The sequence below is a fragment of the Nicotiana tabacum genome, chromosome 10 (assembly GCF_000715075.1).
Source record: "Nicotiana tabacum cultivar K326 chromosome 10, ASM71507v2, whole genome shotgun sequence".
Classification (NCBI taxonomy): Eukaryota; Viridiplantae; Streptophyta; class Magnoliopsida; order Solanales; family Solanaceae; genus Nicotiana; species Nicotiana tabacum.
Window position 1 is genome coordinate 145761159 of NC_134089.1, and position 19013 is coordinate 145780171.

Consider the following 19013-nt stretch of genomic DNA (forward strand, 5'->3'; position numbering starts at 1 on the left):
GATAGGAATCTGCACTTTGGAAGGTTGTTCACACCAAAATATTCCCCCGATGAAGATTGAAAGTTTATGTTCTATTTTTTTCCTGTGTTCTAATAAGGGGAAATATCTAATTTAAAATGATGATATAGATAGAACTTCGAGATACTACACTATTTTGCTCGTTATGTTTGTTGGCGACTACTAAATGGACTCTGATTGCAACTTCTATCTTTCTTCTAGGAATGAATGATTTCCTGGGAGTTTCTGGTATGGTGGAAATTTCATCTTTTTTTAGAAAACCTTGGCCATGGTTGATTTCACTACTTAGTTTTTTTCCGGCTTTGTTATTATAGCTGTTGCACCTTCTGTGGGTTTTAGTTCGTGCTGCAGCTGCTTGTTATGCTCCATAATTAACTTTATCCACCCTGGTATATCAGTACCTACAGCAAGAACGAAATAAGAAGGAAAATTTTCTCCTTTGCATAAGATGTCATATGAAGACAACCCGAATATTCACTGGTTGTAGCAATACAAACAAAATCCAGTGACCGGTTGGTTGAGAACCAATTTCTTTTTCTGGATTTTGTCATATCTACAGTCACTGCTTTTTTTTTTCTCTTTTAAAATACAAAATGGAAGTAAATTAGAAGTCAATGATTGGTTCTCCAATGGTGAGGTTACGTTCCAACGTCCAGGGCAAGTTGAAGAGCTTGGCTGTGATGAACTTGAAGATCTTATTCACATTTATGTTGTATGTTGCACTTGAGAAGAATAGGGTCGCATTCAGTGCTTTTGCATATGCTCTTGCCTGTTCAAAATCACATTGAAATGCTGTAAATATCAGTTTCCTTTCATTATCTAACCAAAATCAATAAAGATATGGTCCATAGTACATATGCTCAAACTATCAATTTCAATTCATTTTTCCATGTGTTACATCTGATCTGCGTATGACTTTTATCTTTGAACCCAACACACATTCCTTCTACAAGGTGATGATATCAAATTTATCCATCTTTTCTAACCACAATTACTATGTTTAGAGGTATCATTAGAGAATGAGGCAGATACCTGACTTGCGATGGTCCATTGCATATCTAATGGCAATTGCACAAAATCATCAAACTTTGTTCCTATTATTACTGGAATTGCCATCTGAAATGAACAAAGCTATTTCAGACATATAGACCCTTAAGCAGTTTACTTTAGAAGAGCAATTTAACAATAAGAAAATCCAAATCAAGAGATTGCTCTACCTGATTCCACTGTCGTGCTTGTTGATACCAGCTAATAACACTGTAATTGATCAGCAAAACAATTTAGACAAGAAAAGATGTTCATAAACTAATTTATAATACTCTCGCTTGTTTTCCTTCAAATTAAGAAGGCATAAAAAATATCATACCTTTTCAGTGTACACCGACTTGTTAGATCAAACATGAACAGCATTGCTACAGAGTCTTTACAAGCTACTGGAATTTGAGTAGATGCAGACACATCACCTGCATTATTGTTATCATGGATTCAGAAAATTTCTTAACTTCTCCTTTGGCCATAGAATTTCGGAGTTCTTTTTCAAATATCTGTTTGGTAATAGATTTTAACCATTTTTGGCAGATTTTGAAAATAAAATCTTCAAATCTCAAAAATAGTTCTGGACTAGTTTTTGAAGTTTTCTACTCACAAAACTTCAAATTATTTTCCAGTAAAATGCATGTCCAAACACAATTTCAACTTTCAAAATATATTTTGCATTTCATCTTCAAAAACTCATTTTTCAAGTTTCAACTAAATTTATGTGCAAACGCTAGCAAAAACGTTTCAGTCAAATTCATATATTTTCCCTCCCTATTTTTTCGCTACCCTTTTCACAACTGAACCAAAAAAATTGTTGGATGCATATTTACCTTGGACTTCCCAGATGCTATAGGAGATCCTCGCCCCTTTAACACACAGAATTTTATCCATTTGATTTAATCCTGTTGTTGAAAAACTTTCTTCTCCTTTTTCCTTTCCTACGTACTTTGTCTTTAATCAAAATAGAAAAAGAAAAAAAGAATTAAAACCATCCAATAAAAAAAAGGAAAAACATTATTATTATTACTATAACACTAACCAAGAAACTTGTCTTGCCAATTTGGTTATCACCCAAGAGACATATCTTCAAGGCAACCAAATCCTCCAAAGATTCCTTAGAGTGATCACAATAGCACTTCCCATTAAAGCCACCGTCGGGGACAGCCCCGCGGGACGGCGAAGATGGCGGCGCGGCAGTGGTGGTGGAGGAGGAATGTTGTCGTGATAATTTCCTATACTTGATGGATTTGCCTATACAGCAACCAACAAGTTGGTTCCAAAGTGACTTCACATACTTTTGAAGTATTGAAACTTTGCAAATTATTATTTTCCTTTTCTTGTTCAGCTTAAACATTCTTCTATAACAAAGCAGTAAATGCTTCACCATTTTATGCTAGTGGTTTTTGAATGAGTTTAAGTGGTGGACGGCTTCTGCTCTAGGCCAAGAAAGTGAAAGCAAGACTCTTTTACACACTCATATTTCTTTCCTTATACTACTACTAATAAATTATTTAATTTTGATTTTTTAATATTTATTATGGGGTTAAGGACAATTGGATGAGTAACGGTTGCCGGCGTTACGGGGGAAGAGTTGACTGATTTTGTGGGTCGAAAAAGTCAGAATATGTTCAGATTGTCCTTGTCTTTATCTGTTCTGCCGCGGTTTGATCCTTAAGAGGAGTTTTTTTTAATAATAATTTATGGTAGATTAATTGGTAGTTATTGCAATAAGGAAAACTGTTTGTGGATCTAAGTTTTTCTTTTTCCCATTGTTTGTGGATCTACTTGGTCACTGCAAATTTTTTGACTTTGATTAATGCACTTTTCCTTGAAAAATTATACTGTATTATTGATATAGTTTAATAGAAACAAATTATTTTCTCCCTTTTATAAATTACCAATTCAAGAAAATTGTTTGATTTGCTTATTTTCTGGAATAAAGTAGCCGTGGCTGAGCTAGAAACTTTGATAAGGGGATTCAAAAAATCCAAGGACGTCACGCCTGGATATTTAAATATGTATTTCTCTTATGTTAATAAAATACAAGATTTTATCCCTCCCCAACTACAAAAAAAATTAAAAAAATCTAGGAACAATCTTATTATCAAATAATCCTATAGCTAAGACAGAGCTATCTACTAGTCTTTCGTTTTATTTATTGCATTTCAATGTTCATATATTTCACTTCCTGCTTAGGTTGAGAGGAAAATAAAATGTAAATCTAGATAATATAATATACTAGTGAATGAACGCAAAGTCACACATTAATTCACTATTTCCATTCATCTCACCGACTTAAAAATCGAGTAAATAAAGAATGAGAAATTACTAAACGATCGACCTACAATTACATGATAGAAAAGCCAGTTCATGTGCCAACAAATCATGCAACCATTAAATGGAAAAGGGTATTTTTTTTCCCCTTCTTTTTTTAATTTAAAAAGGGAGGAAAAACAATTCGACCCTTACTTTAATTTTTCAAATATGATCATCAATCACGTAATGTTTTTTGATTCTCCGTGGTCCCCTACGAACCTAATGAGGAGACATTGAACTGATTAAATTAATTAATCTATTGGAGGACATAAATTAATCTAGTATACTCATTGACATTAGATAATTTAATAGGTTTAAAAAAGAAAAATAAATTTTAAAGTGCATGCGAGTGGCATTTATTCTCTAATGCTTCGCCTTTCTCTTTTTCTTTACGCCCATCCACTAATTTGGAATTTTATTATGAGGTGCCATGAGCGTGCACACATGTTTATGTTTCGTGGGGAGCTATACTTTTGGATACATAGTGTTTCTCAAATCGAATTATAAGGACGAGACGAAGGGGAGATTTAGAACAACAGCAAAATTATTTTCGTGTGATTTATAGGTCATGGATTCGAGTCGTGAAAGCAAGTCACTTGTTAAGATCTAGAACCAGTTGATCAAGTTTGGAAGCACAAATGAGAGGTTGAGTTGAGCAGAGAATTAACTCATTTCATTCATTGAAATCAAACATATGTCTATCTTTGTACAATAGCTATGTATATAAATGTACAATCAACTAACTTTCACTAACTACCTCTATTAACTTAGCTGGTGACAGCTGTCACCTAAAGACTTTAACTACCTAACAGAATGAACTAAAGAGTTGCTTGACAACTATGACTCATACTAGATACTTCAACACCCTCCCTCAAGCTGGTGGTTAAAATACATCTTTCAACCACAGCTTGGATAGTAGATAATCATGTTGTGGCTTTCCCAAATTCTTAGTCAGTTTAGTTATGTGTCTTTACTATTCCTTGAATATTTTTTTCTCTAATAAGACAATCTATGTCAATGTGTTTTGTGCGTTCATGGAATATGGAATTGGCTGCAATTGAACCTCCACTCCTAGTTCTTTGTATAGACCTGTTAACCAGGTTAATTCAGCCACTACTGAAGTCATGCTTCTGAACTCTTCTTCTGCAGAATTCCTCGCCACAATGTCTTGCTTCTTTGACTTCCAAAAGACTAAGGCATTTCCAAACTTCACCAGATAACCTGTAATAGACTTTCTAGTTTGCAAGCAGCCTCTTCAATCTGAGTCACAGTAGGCTTTTAGTTTCCTAGAGCTTTCAGAGGGCATCAACAATCCCAGACCAGGTGCATTCTTGATGTACCTTACTAACCTTAGTGCAACTTCCATATGAGATTGTTTGGGCTTATGCATAAACTGGCTAAGGACCTGAACAGCAAATGCAATGTCTGCCCTAGTCATTGTCAGAAACAAAAGTCTCCCTACTAGCCTTTGATATTGGCTAGCATCAGGTAGCGGGTGATCTGTCGTAGTCTGCAGAGGTGAGTTTTTGATTGTGCTCTAATGGAGCACTAGCAGGTTTAGCTCCTCCAAGTCCTAGCTCAGCAATTAGCTCTAGAGCATATTTTCTACGATTCATGACAATATCCTCCCTTGATCTAGCAAACTCAATGCTCAAGAAGAACTTGAGCTCACCAAGATCTTTCATCTTGAACTTGAGTTGCAGATCACATCTAGTTTTCAAAATAAGTTGAGGACAACTCCCTATAACCAAAAGGTCATCAACATACACTAAGACAAGCACTAGTCTGTCCTGTACTTTCTTAGTAAATAATGAGTAATCAAAATGACTTTGGGTGAAATCAAGATATAGCAAAGCATCAGCCAGCTTATTGTTCCACTACCTTGGTACCTATTTGAGGCCATATAATGGCTTGTGTAACCTACAGACCTTGCATGTCCTTCCCTGAGTAGAAAACACTTGTGGAATGTCCATATACACTTCTTCTAACAAATCTGAAAGTACAAGGGGGGGGGGGGATTGTAGCCTTTTTAAATTTTTAGTCGACTACTCTTCAGACCTAGTCGACTAATGCAGAGACAACCTGCACTAAAACTATTAGTACTTCAAGTTAAACAAATACTACTCACAACAAACACTAAAGGGGTATAATCAAATATGAGAACAATAAAATAAACGACACAAGAAATTTTATACTGGTTCGGAACCAATGTGGTATTCTAATCTAGTCTCCTTGGGTTGCAAAGGATGTTATCTCTTGAGCTCTTTGTAATTTGAGTTAAGTACAACTTTTATGATTTTCAACGTTCACCACCAACATTTACAGGGTTGGTTTTCACTCGCTCACCAATAACAAACAAGTGTTGATTTTCACTCGCTCACCAACAACGACCCATTGGTTTTCACTCGCTCACCAAAGAAACAAACAATGACACAACTTCTCAAGACACACTGCCCTTCCAATATTTTTTTTGTCTTTCCTCTTTTGTGTACACAATAAATCTACTAAAAGTGAATTACAATGCTTGTTAAGAGTAGAATAAAAAACTTTTAGTTGGATAGACAATTATATAGAAGGTTACATAAATTTTTCTTCTTCAGTTTCTCGTACTTATAGTGTTGGCTCCATATTGACCTTTTGTTATCACATTCTTGAGTCTTGATTTCCTGTCTGTTGCTAAAATCACGGCGATAATTTTCTTGGATATCTCTTGGTGGATTATGTAGAATCTTCTTCTATTCAGCAGATGTCGACTTTCCTTTTGAAGCTTGGTTGTATTGCTTGACTTCGTGATTGTAGAAAATCCCAATTAGCTGCAGGCTTCTTTAATTTCAAACCTCTCTTCAGATAGAAGTGTGTGCATATTTCTTAGTATATTCCGTCATATTGGTTTAATTGATTCTTCTAATTGCAATATCATCTTTAGAATCTTTTCCAACCAAATCCATCTATCAATCGTGTCTTATATTGGAGGGAACAGATTAATTCCTTTAATAGTCCATTATGAATATGAATTTCTTTGTGTCTTGGATGATTCTCGACAGATGCTTCATTAGGGAATGAGTTATGGAGTGATTGTAGGATCTATCTTCCATCCATAGGTGAAGTGATTCCACTCCTCATGAGATTCCAATATGCTAGGATCCTTTACATTTATTTCCTTGCACCAATCTTGTATATAGTTATGTATTCAATGAATATTGTTTCTTGCTTATATCTTTTCCTTTTGCAGATTACTCTTGGTTACGATCTTGCTTTTTCAAAGATTCTACTTGATTTATCTCCATAACCATGAAATGCTTAGGGAATTCTCAATCATATAATAACAGTGGGAATTTCTTTCCTACTTAGGGAATCAAATATTGTCCCTATATAAATTATTCTTTTTTCATAATATAGATTGTATTATACCCATAATATATTTTCTTTCCAATTGAAAGTATTCCTTTCTTTATCTTAGAAAATAGTAACTTTCCATAATATAGATTGCACTACATTCATAATATATTTTCTTTCCATAGAAAATATATTCTTCCTTGGCCGTGTAGTATCTTTCTTATACAAAATAATAGACCTTCTCCGAAATTTTAGCAATCTTCCTTTCAAGATATTTAAGAATTTTCCTTCCATAATTTCCGTAGAGTCTTCTTCTGATATTGTGGTAAACCATTCAATATTCGAAATATGACTTTCAAATATTATTCCTTCCATGATGCTTGGAGATTAAATCTCTGAAAATAATCTTCCTTGATAAATTCATTACATGATACTCTCTTTCCCATATTTGGTTGAATCTTTACCAACATTATCTTTCTTGAATAAACTTTCTTTATTAAATCTTCCACATCTCCTTCATTCTTCTGCAAATCCTCTATATATCGTCTTTGATCATTCTTTATTTAGCAACTCTGTATGAAAATAAATTTACCACAAGTAAATATATTTTTACTAAGAGTTATGTTGATTTGGTATCATCAAAATTAATAAGTGAAACCCTTGGGGATAATAAAATCTCTTGGAAAAAGGCATTGTACACATCCATTTGAAAGATATGTCAATGCTTAGCTGCTGCAACTGCTATAACTGACCTGACTGTGACCATCTTGGCCAAAGGAGAGAAGGTTTCTATATATTCCAACCCTTCTTGCTGGCTGTAACCTTGAGCTACTAGCCTTGCTTTATATCTTTCTACTGCTCCTGAGGTTGTGTACTTAATTTTAAAAACCCATTTGTATCCAATGGGAACCTTGCCATCTGGCAAGTCAACAATGCTCTAAGTCTTGTTCTAGTGCTGTGATTTCTGACTTTATCGCAACAATCCATTAAGGATTCTGAACTGCTTCATTGTAAGAATGTGGTTCAATGATAGATGAGTAGGAACTGAGTGCAGAACTATATGCAGAAGAGATGTTGGTATAGCAGACATGATCTGATATGGGATAACTACAGTTGGACTTCCCATGAGTTGGAAGCACATAATCCTTCATCCACAATGGTGGTTTGGACATTCTTAGAGATTTTCTACTAGGTTTAGATACTTTATTATGTGACACTGGTGCTGAAGCTTCAGTAGAAAGCTCTACATCTGATGGTGTACTGGTGTCTGAAGCATTTGATGAGTTTGAAACCTCAACAGATACTAAGGGATCATCAGGTAGTTCAGTAGGTAACTCTGTAGTAGGTGAGTAAGAGGCATTTTGAAAAGGTACTATTATATTGCTTTCAGAGTTAGTGTTAAGGGAAAATTCTAAAATAGGGAACATTGATGATATAGAGAGGTAGTGTGTTTGAAGGGATAGACATCCTCCTTGAACACCACATCTCTACTGACTGTAAACTCCCTGGAGGCTAGTATATACATCTTATAACCCTTTTGAACCACATAATACCCAAGGAAAACTGCAGGAACAGCTCTAGGAGAAAATTTATCAGTTCTCCTTACTTCTGACACATACCTTAGGCATCCAAACACTCTCAGATGAGTGAGAGAAGCAGGAGCACCATGTAGTACTTCATATGGTGTTTTACCTTTGAGTATTAAAGTAGGCAGCCTATTTATAAGATAAACTGCAGTAGTAAAACACTCTCCCTAGAATCTGAGTGGAACTAAAGCTTGGAATCTGAGTGTCCTTGCTACGTTGAGTATATGTTTGTGTCTTCTCTCAGCCACTCCATTCTATTGTAGAGTGTAAACACAAGAGCTTTGATGAGTGATGCCTAGTGACTTGAGCAGTTCTGTCATTTGAGTATTAAAAAAATCACAACCACTGTCTGTTCTTAGAACTTTAACAGTAGAGGAATGAATAGTTTTAACCATTAAGAAGAAGTTCCTAAGAACAAAAATTACTTTAGCTTTTGAGGGTAACAAATAATCCAGGTGAATCTGGAATGATCATCAAATATGGTTAAAAAGATACTTCTTCCCATCATAAGTAGGAACCATGTACGGACCCCACATATCAGCATGAATAATATTAAAGCTGAAATGAGCAATTGAAGTACTTAAAGGAAAGGGTAATCTTGTTTGCTTAGCAACTGGGCAGACAGTACAATATTGTTCGGTATCATCAAATTTCACAGACTAAAATTCACTTACTTTCTTCAGTATATCCAAAGGTACATGACCTAGCCTCATATGCCATATGGCAATATTTATTCTAGTATTTGGTATTTATATTGATAGATCTTGGAACAGAACTTGAGTTTCTTGTTGTAGGTGCATCATCAATTGCTTGTATTATACTCCTAGAGGTGAGCACATACAAGCCACAGTCTTCCTTAAAAATCCACTTCACTTGTCTACTGAAAAGATCCTGAAATATACAAAAGTCAGGAAAGAACATAGCTACACACTCCAACTCCTTTATAATCTTTGAGATAGATAACATATTGTATCTGAACTCAGGTATATGTATTACATTAGTTATTTTGTATCCAGGAAGTATGTATGTGGAGCCTAGGCATCTTACAGTTGCTAAATCTCATGTAGGTAGACACACTTTCGCTGCTTTAGATTGTCCCAAGTGTTTTAAATCAAACAACATGTCAGTCTTATGCACCATATTATTAGAAGTACCACTATCAATTATCCACTTAGGCCTATCTTCAGGAAGGATTGCATTGTGTGACATACTTGTTGTCATGGCTGAGCCACTATTCTCACTTCCTTTTCCAAGCATTTGTATAATTTGGTTGTACTGCACCTGTATAAATTGAGCAATTCCACTTGCTGCAACCTAAGCAAACTGGTTGTTAGTGAGATTGGCTACCTGTGAAAGTGTCATATGTTCCTCCAACATGATTGTTGAAAAACTGAATCTCTCCAGTGTAAGCAACTGAGTTTGCTGAAGGATACTTCTTTTTGGATTTGAAATCTGAGGGGTAGCCATTAAGTTTATAGCAGGTTTTCCTAGTGTGGCCTTTGAAATTGCAATAATCACAATACAACTGATTCTTCCTCTGCTTGAAGTTATTAGTAGGATATGAGCCTCTTTTATTATTGAACAACACTTGATTATGATTCTGAGGTCTAGGGGAATAAGAGGCAGGACTAGAAGAGTAAGGAGTATGGCCAGATTTATTGGCAAACTGAGATGAATTAAGATGACCTTTACTAGTGAACAAGGTTGTTCCCTCATGATTTTTTGCTATATTTGAGGAATGATTAGCCAAAGACCTTCTATTTTCTTCTGAAATGATCATAGAATAGGCTTTGTTTATAGAGGGAATAAGGGGCATATTCAGGATTTGGTTACTAGACTGTGCGTAAGACTCATTCAATCCCATTAAAAACTGTAACAGCCTTTGATACTCGAAATATTCTACATAGCTCTTTGATTCTTCACAGTCACAACCAGAACAAGGCATAAGAGCATCAAATTCGGCCCAAAAATCCTTCAATTTAGAGAAATAGGAGGACACTGATGAGATTCCATGTGACAGAGTAGTAATCTGCTTATGCAGGTACAAGACTCTCGAGCCATTCACCTTTTCAAAGCTTTCTCTAAGGTCACTTCACACCTTGTGAGCACTTGTGGCATACACAACTCCACTTAATAACTTAGTGCTCACATAGTTCATTATCCATAAAAGTACAATAGCACTACATTTTCCCCACAAATCATGAAGAGAAGGATCAAATTTTTCCTTAGAATATCCTCCATCTACAAACCCTAGTTTGCTCTTATTGAGTAGACTAATACGCATAGAACTACTCCACATAGCATAGTTTTCATCTCCAGTTAGCTTAATTGAGATTAGAGAGCTACCTGGAGTATCAAAAGGTTGGAGAAATAATGGATGATGTTGATCTACAACTATAACACCCACACGACTTGGATCTGCCATTGGAGTTGTACTGTTGGATCGAAATTGTGTTGTATCAGTAGTTGTATCTTCAATTTCTGTGTCTGTGCTAGTACCAACAACTCTGATCACCATTGAAGATAAAAACCCGAGAGCTCAAAACATAGAGAAACAAAAAAATTCATAATTGCTCAAAGACGACTCAATCTAAGAGGACGTGAATCGAAGCAATTAAATAGACAACCAAAGTTCTAGATACAGAAATCAATTGCGAGCAATCTGCATGAATCGATAGTCTTCACGGGCTATGATACCATGTTAAGATCTAGAACTAGTTGATCAAGTTTGGAAGCAAAAATGAGAGGTTGAGCTGAGCAGAGAATTGACTTATTTCATTCATTGAAATCAACCATATGTCTATCTGTATAGAGGTGGATCCAAGAATTGAAGTTTATGGGTTCCTATCGCAATCTCAGACTAATATACAATAATAACTGGGTTCATAAATAGATATTTAATAAAAAATTTAACAAAAATACAGGGTCTACGCAAAAGTTACTGGGTTCCCGGGAACCCATATATTATACTCTAGATCCGCCCCTGGCTTCGTCCATGGGCATGAGAGCTATTGGTGGCCAATTATTATATATACACACACACACACAAAATCAACTAACTTTAACTAACTTCCACTAACTATCTCTATTAACTTAGCTGGTGACAGATGTCACCTAAGGACATTAACTACCTAACAGAATGAATTAAAGAAGCTGCTTGACAACTATGACTCATACTCGATCCTTCAACACCACTATTGCTTGCAATATCACATCCCTTGGGGTGTGGCCTTTCCTTGAATCCTGAGCGAACATAGAATGACCATTCAGTTATTATGTATTAACGTTACGATATATAGCTAATGATTAATTATTAGGAGTACATTTATATATGTAATGCGTGAAATAATCTGAACATTTAATTCAAAACAGTGTTGAGTTGAATAGTCCACGATTAGTGGTGGCAAAATGGATAAAAAACAGTTATTCATCTATATTATCCACTAAAAATGGACTGGATAATGAACTTTTAAAAAAATGGTCAAATATGGATAAGAACCATATTTGTAAAGACTCAAATTAGGGGTTCCTCAAGCTTGGGAGACTAGTAATTCTCCCAAAAGTGATCATATTCAAAAAGCAATGGATAATATGATTACCCATATTATCCGCCGATTAATCCATTTTTTATTCGTATTAAATAAGGGTTGGGTTGGATAATTTATCCGCTTTACATTACCCGTTTTTAATCGGCCCATATTCGACCCGACCCGACCGTTTTCCACCCCTACCCACAATCACTATAGGTTCCTTTGAAACTTCTAAAACAACAATGCAAAGAGAGGGGAAGAACTTAAAGTCGTAATATACTGAACATCAGATGAACTTGCTCAACTTACTGAAAAGCAAGCAAACTGATCAAAATGTTAATAATTATCATTTTATGACACTCATTAGTATAAATGTACCCATGTTTTTCCATCTATTCTTTCTTTCCTACTAGTATACAAAACCATTTTTTTTCTTTTCTAATATACCTAGCCTTCTGTGTGTCAAATGAGGTAATTCAACAATAAAATTGTACATGCATCATTTACATATCAACCTTAGGTGCATTGCGTAAGAGATAACCAAGGCAGCCCGGGACACAAAGCATCCCACATTCACGGTCCGTGGAAGGGCCGCACTCCAAGGGGAACCTGATGACAAATCTCTTATTCAAACAGGCGAGCTCGGCTGCCCATCTGAGCTCTGAGTTTGATGTCTCTTGTTATCACTACTCTTACGCTTGAGTATTTCCTTAATTTCACTTTCTCTTCTATCGACAAAGTCTATCAAGTCCTTAAAGCTAACGGAGCGGAGGGTACGCCTACTAGGTCGTGCAGATTCTGGTTCACTGATCTCCGGCTCCTCTGGCTCGGGGTCATACCTCCGGAATTGACAGTATACCCTGCAGAAAAACACTATAAGAGCAAGGACGCAAGCAATGGCGCATATGAGAAATAGGCCCCAGAAGCTCTTGAGAGAAAGATGAGTATCATCAACTTGGTTGCTTTGTGAAGAGCATCCATTGTTCGTTAGCCATTTGTCATGGATCCTTTGGAGTTCACCGGTTCTCTGACAGTTGAAGAATTGCAGTTGACAGATCAACAGCCAGCGGAGAGTCCCTTTGAAATGCCTGGCCATCGATAGTAAAGTCAGCTAATGTAGATTGGATTGCTTGCACATCAATCCTTGCATAATATGATTATATACGTGCAATAATATTTCGTAAAGCCCGGTGCACTAAGTCTATGGAAGGGCCAGTCCACAAGGGACTATTGTAAGCAGCCTTATCCCTGCATTTCTGCAAGAGCTTGTTTCCACGGCTTGAACCCGTGACCTCCTGGTCACAACTCACATGGCAACAACTTTACCACTTACGCCAAGGCTCCCCTTCATACGTGCAATAATATGTTGCGACATATAGTAATGCGAAGGAAAAGAAAAACTTACAAAGCCCCATCCGCCCTTAGTGAACTCCTGCCCTACTGTCCTGAATATGCATTTGTTGTTGGATAAGAAGAGCTCAACATAAGGGAGCTCATCGACAATGCCAGCAACACCGCCACCTTGTGGGCCTTTCTCGAGGGCGCTGACATATTCCTCTTCAGTTTTCAATATACGAAGCCGTGATTCTGAAACACCTAGCTCTTCAATGAGGTAATTATATGCAAATGACCCATCCTGGACTCCTATTGGATCACTACTTGAAATTAAACTGTCAATTCCTTGAATTCCTGAAGACAGCTGCTGCACCGTCAGGATAGATGTCAAGCTAGCTGTATAGCTCGAATTGATAATTAGAACGACAAAGAGCCAGAAGATGAGCACTAAGCGTCCCAAGGTGCTCATTGTGTTTTCTCCTATTATAATTCATAGAAGAGTGTCAGATATGCTAGGAATAGCGCCCTGTCCAAATATGTTCGGAAGATCTTAAAATTAAATCAAAGAGGATGTACGTACTGTGTGCGAAAAACATTGTTGAGAAACTAAACCTGAAAGAATAAAAAGGATCTTAGCACCAGTGTCAGTACATCCTATTAGTACAATGATTCAAGTAAAACGATGATTTTTCACTGCATTGATGATGCCATCAGGAGTTTAACTTTTTTGGCTAAAGAAAGAGTCATTGTTTTTTGAACAAATGCAAACTGTTCTCAATAATACAGTAATAATACAGTATCTGTATTTATCTCCAACCAAGGCATTTGTTTAGATTTGTATATCCACATCAATGCACGGACAATTAAATTCATGTCAGAACATTCAGAGAAGAAAAGTTTTTCACACAAAGCATCTATAAAAAGAGGTTATAAGACCGAGCTACTAACCAAAAAACTGTAACAAGTTGCTGCCTTGGCGGACCACGGAATTCAGGATTATGTCGATGCTCAAGAATCCAAACGACAGTTCCAACGAAGAGAAAGAAAATCCCAGTTACGGACCACATTTGGAGGGTAAATGGCTTAAGGAATGCCCAAGGGCTGGATTTGATCTCTTTGATAGGAGCAACTACGACAAGCCCAGATTCCATGTAAGGTTGTGTGAAGTCCACAATCCTTGTGCGATTTGTAGTAATCGTGACATCCCCAACAGCTGCATCATATTTCTAAGAAGAAAAATGTATCCTTATAAATAACCATGAAAAATGTCTCAGCACTGCATTTTGCATCGAGCTCTAATACAAAATCAGGGACAAATATCCCTGATTTAGGAACAGATTAGAGACTGATCTTGGAGCATTGTTTACAAAACCCTATCCAACAAGATGTTAAAATCGGTAAGGGAACTCGTTAACTGATTAACTTTCTTTGAAGAGTCTTCTTAACCAACTCTAAGAATCTCACTGAATTTGTTCTCTTAACAACAGAATGCACCACATCATAATTGCAACTTGCAAGCGGACAAGTAACTCGTTCTGCTGGATAACTTCTATCTGAACTCGCTGACGCAACAAACAACATTTATAATCACAGTAGGTTTAAGATTCCATGAACAGAAGGCATCAATATTAGTATGGAATCCCCCTACCGACAGTAACTCTTTCAATCAGAAAACCGAACATCTACGTCATATATTATAGATGTTAAATTGTTAATTAACAAGCATTCACACTTCAAAATTAATATTCGTATTGAAGTAACTAGTAATTTATAGAGATCTCAAGTCAGTCTCATCAAAATATTTCATCAGAATCAGTCAATGGTTAAAAATTCAACAACACAATCAAAGAACTCACATTTGTTAAGACGTCGTTCACCAGGTTCTTGAACGAGGGATTTCTCTTGCCATCTCCATACAGAATATAGACATGAGGAACAGGGTAAGGCAACAAATCTATTGCAGCCTCAAAAACATCGATGCAATATCCTTTTACCCCGGAAGGTCCTTTATCTTTATGCACAAACTCTTTAAAAGTAACACGAAACGGCACAGCAATTCGCAGAGGCTTTCCATTATGCGGAAACACCCATCCTCGAGGTCGAGTAACAGTTTCTCCTGGCCATATGACATTGTAAAGATGTTGGGTACTGGTTGAAGTGTTTGGAGGTTTTGAGTATAAAACCTCTGGAGGTACAACTGATAGACCAGAATAGTTTGACCAATAACCTACCGTGCGTAATCCAGTTCCACCAATGTTAAGAACATCATACGCTGGATGAATCAAATTCTTCTCAGAATCAAACTGAATCTGGCCAGTTAAACCTGTGACATTCATGCCAACGAGTATCTGAAATAATTTCTGTCCTTGGTCAAAAACTTGCATGGACGACAAATGCAAAGCACTTCCATTTGTATCACGTAATCTGGGGTCATTAGAGAAGGTAACATTTCCACCTTCCTTGAAGAAAAGGTCGAGAGCTCGAGCAAGTAGCCAAATGGTATCGTAAGCGTAGAGTGCATAAGAATTAAAACCTGAAGTTTCAACATCCTTAAAGTTTTTCCATTGTGATGCAAACATCTTTTTCTGATTAGAATCTGGGGTGTGATGGCGAAGTGCAACAACTCCCTGTATAAGGTCCATAGTTTCTGGATTAACGGAATCTGAAGAATCCAAAAAGGATGGAAGCCAATCAGTAGTGATCCAAACATAGCCACCGGTCATCATTCCCAGATTCTTTGCCTTTGAGAAAATGGATATCCCAGTATCAGGATTTACATGAACAACATATACTCGTGCCTCCATAAGGTTTACACTAACTAACAAATCATCAATCTCACTACTACTGGCTCCAGGAGAAAAGGCAGCTTTGTAAGAGACCTTGGCACGCTTCTTTGCAAGGGCATCACCCAACACAGATATCCCATTTCTACCATTATCATCATCAACAAATATGGCTATAACCTCTTTCCATCCAAAATAATCAACCACATCAGCTATAGCATACATTTGGAAGTAATCGTTTGGAACAGTTCTAAGGAAATAGGAGTATTGCAGAGCGGATAGAGTAGGATCTGTTGCAAAAGACAAAAGAGGGACCTGAAGTTCATTCATAATATGGGAAATGACATGTGCTATGCCCGAGGATTGTGGACCGATTATAGCAACTACTTCTTTCTCCATCAGCTGCAAAGCTACAAGGCAGAATTGCCTGTCATATACTAAGAGGGGCAAGAAAAAGAAGGAAATAGACATTTTGACAGGAAAGCTCGCCTCAGTTATGGTTTAAAACAAGGTATTTCGTCTAAAAAAGAGCATCCTCGTACACAAGGCATCCCACGTTCACGCGGGGTTCGGAGAAGGGCCGCACCCCAAGGGATGTGATTAAGACAGCTTACCCTCAAGCATTAGTGGCCACTTCCACGACTCGAACCCTTAACCTATAGGTCACATGGAGACAACTTTACCGTTGCTCCAAGGCTCCCCTTCAAACAAGGTATCTCATCTGCGAAACAATATTGGTACTGAGACATTGAACTATTCTCGAATTCAAGAACAGGTCATGAACTAAAACATGCTTCTGTAATTCCTAAAAGTAGTACAGCATCATCCATTTCCAATCTAAAGTGCACTGCTTTTTGTGATTTTTCTTTTTAGACTTCCAAAACACTTCCTCAATCCTCTACCACAACCCATTAAGTTCTCAAATTAAGCTACTGAATGATAAAAATTCCCTCACTCCACATCTCCACATGAGAAATTTTACCAATATGCAAAAGGAACCAAATGACCATGTCTTAATCTAAACTTAATGAATGCATATTAATCAATCAACTACACCTCAATCACAATTTAGTTGGGCAAGCTATAAAAATTAATGGATACTATGCTGAAGCTATAAGATATCATGTTAAGTATAAGATGCCCATATTCCTGGGAATGAAGTATGGTACTACTTAATTTACAACAATAACAATAATAAACCCAGTGTAATCCCACAAGTGGTGTTTGTGGAGGTTAGTGCGTACACAGTCTTACTCCTACCTTGAGGAGGTATAGAGGTTGTTTCCGATAGACCCTCGACTCAAGGAAAGATGAAAAGAAGCAGTGGAACTACTTAATTTGGTAATTAAAAACAAAAAAAGGATCATAGAAGAGAAAAGCTTTTACCATCAACAGTTCCAACAAATCCACTGCAATTTGTATCCTGAATAATGAGGTTCAATTTGGTTCCACTGAGAATGGTAGAATCTGAGTTAACATCATTAACTGCAGCTACAAGGGCTGGCTCTGCAGACTTTCCAATAACAGAATTAGCTGTGAATAAAGCTCCAATATTCACAAACTTTGGCCTAGAAGAAGAAGATGGAGATAAAGGAGCAGTAGCATTTCCTGTGTTATTATTCCCAGTCCCTCCAAGAACTGCCATAGGCACCCAAATCCATGTAACCAACAAAAGAAATGCTCTCTTCCTTTGTAAATTGGCCTCCATCCCCAAAATGGCCAAAAGTGGCTACTTTTGAAAATCAATTCACATCACCATTTCTTCAAGAAACAAAGATAAAATGTTAGAACTCAACATTTGAAGGTGAAAGATTCAAGATTTTCAACAAGGGGTCCTAAAGATAACAACTTTACAAGCTGAAGCCACATCACAACAAGAAAGAGGAAGCTTCATTCCAAGAAAACAACAAAAGTTCATTAAATTTGTACCCCAAAAAATGGCAACTTGCACAAGTATGATTTTGACTCCCACTTGGGAAATGCGACAAAAAATTCAGTAAACTTGTAAAAACCCAACTAATAATAGAATCTTTAATGAACTATGTATAAACTGATGCATGCTAGTCACATGTAATTAAAGAACAAAAAGGTCAATAAAATGAGAACAAGTTGGAGGAAAATATATACCCATTTTTTTTCTTGGAATTCAAATAGACAGTTTGATAAAGAAAGGTAGAGAAATGATACATGTATGGTAGAGAATCTTGGCAGTTGGATGTGGTGGGAGTTGCCACGTTGGGATTACCTAAATGGCTAAAATTCCTACATGGCTACAACCTTGAATAATTATAAGCATTAAATTAAGAACCTTAAACCAATAGGGTTGGTTAGCATACAAAGGAAACAATTTACATCATTTCCAGCTACACAATATATGACAGTACATACAATTTGAATAACAATGCTAAACATTATCAAATCTGGTGGAAAGAAAGAGATTATGATAAAGAGGTCAGGCTAAGGCTATAATAGTATAATACCTTGTTGAAATAGCAACCTTACACACTATGGTTTATTTGCACACATTTATATTAGTAGTGGATGCAAAACTAAGAATATTCAACAAGAAGATTAAGAGCTTAACAATGCATAACATTAAAAGGACTGCTTGATGCACTAAGCTCCCGCTATGCGCGGGGTCAGAAGAAAAGGCGGACTATAAGAGATCTATTATACGCAGCTTGACCTACATTTCTGCAAGAAATTATTTTTACAACTTAAACTCATAACCTTCTGATCACATTATAATAACTTTATTAATTAATTACGTCAAAGCTCCCGTTCTAACACTAACACTATCGAGGTATATTTTCTAATAATTAGAATTTGACACACAAAGTTATGGTCTAGTAGTTGTACCTCTATTCGCTAGTATTATTTCACTATTCACTATTCACGAGCTCACATAAGACAACACCTCAAATAAAAAAAAAAACAGGTATGACTCCACTCATTTAAATAACACACTAAGGAATAATCACTAAGTAGCAGTGCTTAGTTTATGTATTATTCGTTTGCATTTATCATGTTCTAAAGAGCATATTACAAATTGGAACAGTCTTGAAAGCTCG

General features: G+C 36.5%; 3 protein-coding genes and 1 pseudogene across 3 annotated transcripts; all 4 read right to left on the reverse strand.

Annotated features, from left to right (window-relative positions):
• Positions 1-436: 436 nt before the first annotated feature.
• LOC107791687 (septum-promoting GTP-binding protein 1-like) lies at positions 437-2537 on the reverse strand. Its single transcript, XM_016613786.2, has 6 exons — positions 2096-2537; positions 1887-2007; positions 1385-1481; positions 1236-1275; positions 1051-1134; positions 437-787 (listed from the first exon to the last, which is right to left on the reverse strand). The coding sequence occupies exons 1-6, from the start codon at positions 2441-2443 to the stop codon at positions 623-625; spliced, it is 855 nt and encodes a 284-aa protein (XP_016469272.1). The 5' UTR covers positions 2444-2537; the 3' UTR covers positions 437-622.
• A 1844-nt stretch (positions 2538-4381) lies between these two features.
• Positions 4382-4810, reverse strand: LOC142165441 (secreted RxLR effector protein 161-like). Its single transcript, XM_075223994.1, has 2 exons — positions 4722-4810; positions 4382-4607 (listed from the first exon to the last, which is right to left on the reverse strand). The coding sequence occupies exons 1-2, from the start codon at positions 4808-4810 to the stop codon at positions 4382-4384; spliced, it is 315 nt and encodes a 104-aa protein (XP_075080095.1).
• A 46-nt stretch (positions 4811-4856) lies between these two features.
• LOC142165442 (uncharacterized) lies at positions 4857-10812 on the reverse strand. Its single transcript, XM_075223995.1, has 9 exons — positions 10393-10812; positions 9670-10266; positions 9372-9575; positions 9136-9185; positions 8242-8423; positions 7820-8119; positions 7461-7626; positions 5301-5365; positions 4857-5113 (listed from the first exon to the last, which is right to left on the reverse strand). Exons 1-9 carry the CDS (start codon positions 10810-10812, stop codon positions 4857-4859), a joined length of 2241 nt encoding a protein of 746 aa, XP_075080096.1.
• A 1337-nt stretch (positions 10813-12149) lies between these two features.
• On the reverse strand, positions 12150-18863 carry LOC107791686 (glutamate receptor 3.4-like; annotated as a pseudogene).
• Positions 18864-19013: the final 150 nt, after the last annotated feature.

Coding starts and splice junctions, on each gene's coding strand:
- LOC107791687 (XM_016613786.2), bottom strand. CDS start 2,443: ATGGTGAAGCATTTACTGCTTTGTTATAGAAGAATGTTTAAGCTGAAC. Junction 1,482..1,886: donor TAGCATCTGGGAAGTCCAAG/GTAAATATGCAT, acceptor ACAATAATGCAG/GTGATGTGTCTGCATCTACT. Junction 788..1,050: donor AATGGACCATCGCAAGTCAG/GTATCTGCCTCA, acceptor GATTTTGAACAG/GCAAGAGCATATGCAAAAGC.
- LOC142165441 (XM_075223994.1), bottom strand. CDS start 4,810: ATGACTAGGGCAGACATTGCATTTGCTGTTCAGGTCCTTAGCCAGTTT. Junction 4,608..4,721: donor CATATGGAAGTTGCACTAAG/GTTAGTAAGGTA, acceptor CTTGCAAACTAG/AAAGTCTATTACAGGTTATC.
- LOC142165442 (XM_075223995.1), bottom strand. CDS start 10,812: ATGGTGATCAGAGTTGTTGGTACTAGCACAGACACAGAAATTGAAGAT. Junction 9,576..9,669: donor TTCAGTTTTTCAACAATCAT/GTTGGAGGAACA, acceptor CAATTTATACAG/GTGCAGTACAACCAAATTAT. Junction 7,627..7,819: donor AACTCATGGGAAGTCCAACT/GTAGTTATCCCA, acceptor TTGACTTGCCAG/ATGGCAAGGTTCCCATTGGA.